General features: G+C 33.9%; 1 protein-coding gene across 1 annotated transcript; it reads right to left on the bottom strand.

Annotated features, from left to right (window-relative positions):
- Window positions 1-1,541: 1,541 nt before the first annotated feature.
- LOC110823614 (uncharacterized) lies at window positions 1,542-2,524 on the bottom strand. The gene is made up of 3 exons (XM_022054036.2): window positions 2,316-2,524; window positions 2,168-2,217; window positions 1,542-2,082 (listed from the first exon to the last, which is right to left on the bottom strand). Exons 1-3 carry the CDS (start codon window positions 2,401-2,403, stop codon window positions 1,960-1,962), a joined length of 261 nt encoding a protein of 86 aa, XP_021909728.1. The 5' UTR covers window positions 2,404-2,524; the 3' UTR covers window positions 1,542-1,959.
- Window positions 2,525-9,540: the final 7,016 nt, after the last annotated feature.

The raw sequence follows: 9,540 nt of genomic DNA, 5'->3' as shown, positions 1-9,540 counted from the left end.
AAAGAAAGTTTGTAAGTTAATAACAAACAAAAGTTTTTGCATTTTAAAGTCTTTGTACTTAATTTAATTCTTATAATTAAAGTTCAATCCAGTAGTTATAACTCAGAAAAGGTTCTTTTTTTCATTTCCTAGTGATTTATTTTTCATTTATATAATTTTTAAAATCTACAACTCTATTTTTATCAATTAAATGCAAAAAAAATTATCATTTTTTACTTATCACGATTTCAACATGATAATCCAATCACTCGAAATGAAAGGGTTTATGTAGTTTTGCCATTACTTTAAACACACTTTTATCATATGGTTATCCTACCAAACAAGCGCAAGCATATTGCCAAATATCTCTTTTATTACGATGACCATATGATGGTGAAGCTTATCCAGAAGATTTTCTTATTTGCATTCGCGTTTTAGAAAAATTTGTTAAATCAAGCTCTTGGTTAGGTGAAGGAAATGTGATTGTTTTACTAATGGTTAAGATCTAGTTGAGAGACACAATCCAAATTTTATTCCTCGCTACTGCACAGAGAAGAAGTAATAAGTAGGGATGACAAGATTTGAACTCATGACATTTTGTACCCAAAATAAATATACAGCCAAACTGCGTTATATCCCTTTCGATTAGTTTGCAGTATCATTATAGAGAATTTTTATCTTATTTCTCGTATTCTTATTTTCTCTATTGATTGTCAAAATTTCTTTATTTGCTTTTTTTTTTTAAAAAAAAAATCTCATAGTATATAACAAACATAAAAAGGAGTTTATAAGAAGAAGTATGCTAATGACTTGTGAAGATTATTGAGAGGAATAAACTTGTATAACATTATACACTACTATATTGCTTAATATCAAATTTAGCACCAACACTAAACACTAGGCTTGAGGTTTACAAGTCCAAATTCGGTTACCAAGTTGTAAAGATAGTCATTTTCTCAAGATAAATTTGGATATTTTTTTCAAGATGATACATACAAAAATGCACGAAATCTTAGAGAAAATTGAATAATGTTGGCCAACATTGGGGAGAAAACTCTGAGACTCACAATAGAAAAGTTTAACCGATCAAACACTCTTTTTAATTTAGTTCATAATTCTTTGCTCTCTTTAAGATTTTTTTTTTTTTTAATTTCAAATAAGACTTACTTGCTCTAATGATGTTTTTAGCATCTATTGTTAATTAATTGAACTGAATTATAATGTTTTTTTTTTTCCAATTCACACAGACTAGATTATAATTATCTAAAATTAATGGACTAAGTTGCAGTTATATCCCAAAGTATAATTTACCCTAATATTTATAAAATTGTAAGTAGACATTATCGAAATTGTTCTTCATTCAATTAAACTACACTTAAGCTCTTGTTATCCACAACGAGGATCCCAAAATCAAAACATCCAAACAGCTTCAATTTCTACTCCAGACGCAAGCATTAGAAAACGAATTAAATGATCCAATATCACAAAAAATTATTATAATAATAATTAAAAATAAACTATTCATGGAATATTATGCCTAGATGATAATTAGAAATAAGACGGAGCCTTGAACATAATCTGATATATATTAGGAGGAGTATACATCTGTAAACAAGCAATATATATAGTAATATCAGAAAATTTATTGATACAAGGTGCTTAAAAATAATAGTCAGCTTACTTAAAAAGCTCTAGCTAGTATATAAATTAAAATTTATAACTAATAATAATTATACTAATTAAGAGTACTCTTGTACAATTACTTCTCTTCAACATCGCATCTTCCCTCACAAGACAAATATTACTCGACCCAATTCCACCAAAACTAAATAGATCCAGCTTAATTAAGAAATGAAGGATAAAAACAATACCTTTTTTTGATTTTTCTGCGGTCTTTTGCAGCATATACACTATAAAGATATATAGCATATATATAGAATTACATACATATATATATATATATATATATGTATACACTAATTAACAATCAACGCAGCCTCTACCCAATTGTGGCCTTGGAGTGTGCCGGTTGTTAGCTCCTGAACCTGGATAATCATTAAGCTCCATATCCATTCTAGCTGGTAATTCCACATCAAAACTTTCCTGCACATGCCAACAATTTATAGAAGTAAATTCAATAACATGGAAGACTTAATTTACTTGGCTTTTTCAACTCTGTTAGAAATACCTGCATGAGGGTTTTTGGTGGAACTTCATGCATTAACTTGCTTCCAATCCCTGAAAAAAAAAAAGAGAACAAGAAAACCATGACTAGAAAAACAAAGAATCGAAGAAGAAAGAAAGGAAGTAAAGAGAAGATGGGTAGTGAAGGTTACTTGTAACTGGGACAGCATTTAAGCAGACTGTAAAGTGAGATAGACCCAATAAAATTACTAGTAAACGAAGAAAGAGAATGCTTGCCATTCTCAGAACAAATATTCTTTGTTAATGATAACCAATTGTAATTAGGTTTTTGCTGCTTGGTGAAGCTTTAGCTAGGTGGGTAAGTAACTCAGTTTATATCTGCATGTAAATGCATCACGATATATATATATATATATATATATATAGATATATAATAGATATTTCTGGATGTTTGGCAGGGAACAAATTAATCATCTCAGCCAAAGTCAAAAAGTTGATAGCAATCGAGCATGTTCTTATGGAGGCTAGAGGTTAACTTAACGCGTCTTAATATTTGTAAAGCAATGAATTTCCGCCATTGATGTGGAAATCAGTGTAAAGTGATGAACGCATTAAACAAAAAGGGTATAATAATATTTTATTTGAAGTAAAATGGAGCACATTATGGAAGTGGAGGGTGACAGAAGAATGAAATGATAGTGTGGCAGCAGCTGAGACATGCACTAACTTCAAGTCAGAGTGTAGTAGAAATTATCATGAAAATCTCATTTGGGATATTTAATAAATTGAATTGGCAATTTATTTTAGTTCATATATATATTTAAAATTTTACATATTTTATCAAGTAAATTATAATGTAAAAAATACACAAACTCGGATGACTATATAAATTATATTTGATAATTCATTGATATTAAGCTATCAACGAGAACACTTTTTCACCTCAAAATTATCATAGAATAATGCATATGAGTTTCTCATTCACAAGAAAATTTTAAAAAGGGAAAAATAATTGGTGACACAATTGATAGTGGGAGCCCAAAATGCAGCAGATGCCAAATGCAATAGCAATTTTTCCATGTAACCATGATGGTATTTACAATATCACGACCCACCAATATTTTATGCCCAACACCAATATTTTTTTTGAGTGTAAGATCTTAAAGATATGGGAATAGGAGATTTTTCTAATTAGTGTGTAAGATTTACAACAGTTTATATAGTAGCTCTATAAAATGTACACAAAATGAATTTAATATTTATTTATCATATGGGTACATCAAGAAAATATAAGCTTATAAATAATATATCAGAAAATATTATTTCTTAAATTAACAATACGATAATTTAATAATTAAGACCTTTATATTTTATGTGAAAGTTTTAAGTTTTGAATGTTAGTGATGATTTAAAACTCATTACTTAATATTTATATCTATGAGTTTGCGGCGACCAACCTATAATACTTAACTAAGTGAAATTGAGAACTTAATTTATTAGTATATTGGTGGAGCAGTAGTGACTAAATTGAATTAAGTTTTAGCGAGTCTATTAAGGTTTTAGGTAAAAGAAATATTTTATGATGGCTAAGTTCTCTTAGTTGTGGTAACAACAATGGGTTAAAAACCTAACCTAAACTTTTTTCAAATGAAAAATATTATCTCTTGTGAATTTTAGAATTTATGTGTTTGATCCATAAATGTTGTAGTATGTATTTATAAGTATAAGAAAATAAACAGTGTAATTTTAATAATACAATAGAAGAATCAATAATAGTAAAAATTATAAAATAATAAATTATACAGAGACAATACAAGTGAGATTCAAGTGAGGTTAATTCCTTGCCAACCTCCTTTATAAGCTAATGGTAGCATGAAATAAAGACGTCAATTATTGATTGAAATTTTTTGTAGGAAGTTAACTTTTGTACCTCTCTATGTTTCCATCAAGGTGACATTTTATTTTAGAACATCTATTAATTCTAACATTGTTACCAATGGAAGGAAAATGTACCTATGATCCGATATAATTGATAAGTAAAGCTTGTAATTTATCTAACATGGCCTTTCTCCATACTCGTAAGTTATTCTCTTATATTCTTGTGGAAGGTTTAATTTGTGAGTAATCAGGAGAGTAAGAAGAAGGAAAAAGTATGAATTTTACTTGAGACTTGTGAGTGGTAAAGGATCTCATTGGGTTTGTATGGAATAAAATATTCAAATTTTGAATGGTTGATAAGAGTAACAGGAAAATATTTACTTAAGATGTATGATCAATAGTGAGAAGAGGTTAAAATTGGATCAAACATGTGAGAGAAATATTTAGATTTTGAAGAGGGTGAGGATTGGCTTGGTGCTTGAACTGGAGAGGGAAAGGTGGGTAGAGATTTAAGGAAGATTGAAATTTTTAGTTTGTATTTGGTAAAGGATAGGATTATAAGGGGTTTAATTCAATATTCAAATTGAAAATGATATCTATAGACACTTTGTCTTTTTGAATAGTAAGAAAATTTCAAAATCACTAAGATAAGGTGCAATAAATCTTTTTTGAAGAATAGCTTTTCTAGGGATATAATTCTTATAAGGCTAGTACTCTTTGTCCAAGTGCGTGTCTTATAATGCTGATTAAAGTTTCATTTACAAGGCTAACCTCTATTTATAGAAATTGTTGGCAATTTAATTTTGTTATAATTGCTTAGACAATAAATTTATAAATTAAAAAATACTTAATACTATATTAATAGAAAGAACATAAGTTTTACAATACTTACAAGATAAAATTTCACACTCTAAACCCGTTATGCATTAACTTGTTGAAGCTAATAAATCTCTTTTTTTTTTTCACCTCATGTCCCAAATATTTTTCTTTTCCACATCATTGTCTATTCTTTTTTGCCTAAACATATTTATATAAATAGAAAGGTTATCATTTTGCCTTCACATTCTTTATTGTTGTCGTTTATTTCCTCTCTTTTTTGTTGCCGCTTCACCGTTGCCTCTTTATTATAAATTAATTGAAGTCTTAATTTTCAACATTAATTAAATCAAGTTTAATTATTCAATATCCTCCCTTAAACTTGATTTAACTAATCCCAACATCTTCTTTAACTTGATAAATATATCTGCTTTAAATGGTTTTGTGAAAATATCTGCAATTTGATCTTTAGATGCATAGTACTCGATCACGATCTCTTTATCTTTCACTAAGTCACAGATGAAATAATATTTGATGTCGATATGTTTGCTACGATCATGAAATACTATATTTTTTGTTAAGGCAATAAATGAGTGATTATCACAATACATTGTCACTGGACCATCTTATTGATGTTCTAACTCATTAAACAACCTTTGTAGCCAAACTGCTTAGCAGTGCAACTTGCACTTGCTATATAATATGTTTATGCTGTTGAAAGTGCTACTGCCTGTTGTTTTTTAGAGGATCAAGAAAATGCTCATGAACCAAGATTCAACACATAATCTGAAGTATTTTTTCTTTCTTCTGTATTACCTGTCCAATCACTATCTGTATACCTAACTAATTCAATTTTGTTAGTGGCTGAATAAATAATGCCATCATCAAGTGTTCCTTTAATATATCTCAATATTCTCTTTACAGCTTGCCAATGAGACTGTCTTGGTGATTCCATAAATCTACTTACAATACCAATTCCATAAACAATATTAGGTCTAGTTGCTGTTAAGTACCTCAAGTTTCCAATAAGTCTCCTGAAATTTGTTGCATCAACTAAATCACCACTGCAATTTTTCATAAGCTTTAACCTTTCTTCCACTAGTGTTAATATTGGTTTGCAAGCTTTCATATTAAATTTCTTCAAGATATCTCCTACATATTTCTTTTGAGAAATGAATATGTCTTTATATGTTTGATTGACCTCAACACCAGGAAAATAAGACATTAATCCCATATCTGTCATCTCAAAGTGAGCTGTAACACCCAACCTTTCTTTTTTTTTTTTAATTATTATTATTAATTTTTTATATATAAAAGTAATTATTATTTATATGATTTTAATTTAATTTATTTAATTTTAATTTGATTTAATGAGAATAATAATAAAAAGGGTAAAAAAAAAATTAGTTAGGGATTTAATTGAAAATAATTTTGGGGAAAAGGGGTGAAAATTTGGGTTCTGGGGGTATTTTTGAAAAAAAAATCAGAAACTGGGGGTCAAAACGCAATTTAAAAAAGTTACGCCACGTTAGCTGCCTGGTTAGCAGCTCCGACCAACCAGGAGGCACCAGGTGGCAGAGGTGCTGACGATTGAGATTCGTTCCCGCGCACACGGACGGCCCAGATCAAAAGCGCGCACGGATGACCCAGATTGCATCACGCACGGATGGTCCAGATTGAATCGCGCACGGACGGCCCAGATTGAATCGCTATGAATGGTCTAGATTCACTTCCTATTTAATCGCGATCGGATGGTCCAGATTAAAAGTGATAGACGGCCCAGATAAAAAGTGGATGGGTATAAATAACCAAATTCGCACCCAAATTCTAACTCTAGCCGCTAGAGCCCTTCACCGGAGAAGACAGCCCAGCTGCTGGGGAGCCGACCGCCAAATGAGGTAAAAATTTTCCCTCTTACACGAAATTCAATTTTAAACCCATCAATGGCCAAATTGGAGTGAAAGAACCGGCCGATTGGCCGAAAAATGCCACCGAAGCTCGGCGGGGGTGCCGCAGGGTGTTTCGAAAAATGCCTTCGATGAGGCCCTTTCTGATTCCCGTTTGATGTGATTTTTTCACCGTTGTGACCACCGTTTTCTTCTCTACAGGTTGACCGAAGCAAAACACCCAACCGCAACGTGAGCCAGAGGAACCGCCGCACCGAAGAGCCCCACCGCCGGTGAATTTTGGTTTTCTACATTTTTCAGCCCACTGAGGCCCTAAGTGTGTTTTCTCGTAGGAACCGGTGCAAGTTCGGCTAAATTCAACCAAAACGCCTGAAAATAGCCAACCAGAGGTGGATCGCCGCTGTGCCAAAATTTTGAAATTGGCCGAGTGGGCCCTAGGTCTAATTTTTTTGGTTTATTTGGGACACTTGTAGGTACCGTAAGCATGTTTAAGTTCCCGAAGAAAAATTCAGGGAACCTAGGGATCGCCCGCAGGCGCAGTAACCATTTAGTTTTCGGCATCGAATCAAGTAAGGACCCCTCACCATCTTTCCCATCATAGATATGAAGTTTGAATAAATAATAATATGGTCTTTTGTACAGGTTAGATAAATATGCATAATTAATTACGGATTGCTAATAGAGCCCGAAATCAGACATTTTTCTCTGTTGATCGCTGTTGATTTATTTTACAGTTTAAAAGCATGATGGTGTCTAGTTTTAGAGTCTTAAATGCATGTATTACTGTATTACTTGACCACTGTGTGATTTTCAGATTTAAGATATGATTGTATTACCGGGTACATGTTCATTGTTTATGTAATTGTGTTTAATTTGGTAATGGAGATTAAGGATAAACAGGAAAGGGATGTGATCTAATAAACAGATAAGGTGACAGCTTCACTAGATATTCTGAGAGATGGTGGATGGGCCGGGTTCATAGGGAACCCTACTGTGAATGTTGTCTCATACTGGACGGAGTATGGAGACTTGGTCATTTGACGCTCATACCGGACGGGGTATGGGGACGACCCGTTTTACTCTTATACCGAACGGGGTATTGAGGTTTAATGTCTTGGTGCTCATATCGGACAGCGTATGGGGACGACCCTAGAATTAAAATTGTTAATGGAAAGGGTTTACGTGTAGCGGGGACACCCATATGGATCCAGTAGGCTGATAAAAAAGGGCAATTGTTGTTTGATGATTTAAATATAACAGTATAATATGTGCTATGTTGCAGATTATATATGAAATCATGATATTTATAATGTTATTGTTTCTATAGGTTGTTTTTATAAATCTCACTACGGTAAGTAGATGGTAAATAGCTTTATTATTGATAAATGAATTTGTTTAAAATTTGTGCTCCATTGGTTGTTTTTTATTTTCTACCGATTTTTACTTTTGTGACGACGATATATTGTGATGTCTTTACTAGGCTAGTGTAGCTTACCCCTTATCTAACCATTACAGATCAGGAAGACCCGGTTCCCGAGCCCGATCCGCAAGAAGACTACGAGTAGACCCTAGATACTTTATAGTTTCTTTTATTTTTTCCAATTTTCATATTTCTTTCAAAAAAATTTCCGTGATGTTTGTTAGTACTTTTAAATTATCGTGTAAGGGATGTTAACCTTAACCTTTATTTCGCTTTCGTACTCAAATTATTATATGCATTTCTTTTTAAATTTTTGGAGTCGTTACATGAGCAATCATATCCTCCCTGAATTCTGACATAAGTCTTGAATTATTATTGGTGAAGATTAGATCATCCACATAAAGATAAACAACAATAATATCTTCATCTTTTTTGTCTTGATATATAGAGTATGTTCGTAAGGATACTTTTGAAAACCATGATAAAGAAAATAAGTGTCAATACGAATGTACCATGCCCTTGGCTCTTGTTTAAGCCCATATAAAGCCTTATTCAACCGATAAACTTTAACTTCTTCACCTTTCTTTTCACAACCAGGTGGTTGTTCAAAATACACTTTTTCTTCGAGTACACCTGTAGCGCCCGGGAAATTGAAGAAGAAGAGAAAAAAAAAAGGGGGGAGGGGGGGCCACGTCAGCAGCCACGTCAGCAGACCCATTCAGCAGTCCCGGCCAACCGGAACCTGCCACGTGGCAAGACCACGTCGATCCGGGACGGGCCACGTTGGCGATCCGCGTATGCGCGATCGGACGGCCCAGATCAAACGTGCGATCGGACGGCCCAGATGCAATCGCACGGACGGCCCAGATTAAAAGGCAAAAGGGTATAAATAAGACCCCCACACCAGACCACAAAACCCTAGCCGCCTGCCCTCACCGGAGAAGACGAACCAGAAGCCGGCCGCCACCACCCGCCGCCGCACCGGAGGGATTTCCGACCGCCGATCGAGGTAAATTTCATACCCCCGACTCGTTTTTCCATGTTGATTTCCCCTGTGGCCAAATCAGAGCCAAAATCCCGGCCAAACGGCCGAAGCTCAGCGGCACCGCCGCGCCCCTCCTCGATTTTTGCCTCCGATGAGGCCCTTCCCGGCCTCCGTTTAATGCAATTTTTATATCACCGTGATCACCATTCTTTTCTTTACAGGTTGATCGGAGCCGAATCACCAAAACACGAACTTCATCGGAGAGCCGCCGCACCCAAGAGCACCGCCGCCGGTAAGCTTCGGTTTTCCGTAATTTTTTGGCCCCCCGAGGGCCCTAGAGTTGTTTAATCGCAAGGATCGATGTAAGTGTGGCCAAATTCGGCCGGAAACGGCCGAAAACGGCCAAACCG

Source organism: Carica papaya, chromosome 9, assembly GCF_054855325.1.
Source record: "Carica papaya isolate Zhongbai chromosome 9, ASM5485532v1, whole genome shotgun sequence".
Classification (NCBI taxonomy): domain Eukaryota; kingdom Viridiplantae; phylum Streptophyta; class Magnoliopsida; order Brassicales; family Caricaceae; genus Carica; species Carica papaya.
Note: the sequence above shows the minus strand (reverse complement) of the source record. Positions and strands in the feature narration are given on the sequence as shown.

Bases quoted from the DNA above. Each gene is read 5' to 3' on its own strand.
- LOC110823614 (XM_022054036.2), bottom strand. From the start codon at position 2,403: ATGGCAAGCATTCTCTTTCTTCGTTTACTAGTAATTTTATTGGGTCTA. The intron at 2,218-2,315 runs GTAACCTTCACT...TTTTTTTTTCAG, and splicing joins AAATGCTGTCCCAGTTACAA to GGATTGGAAGCAAGTTAATG. The intron at 2,083-2,167 runs GTATTTCTAACA...TGGCATGTGCAG, and splicing joins CACCAAAAACCCTCATGCAG to GAAAGTTTTGATGTGGAATT.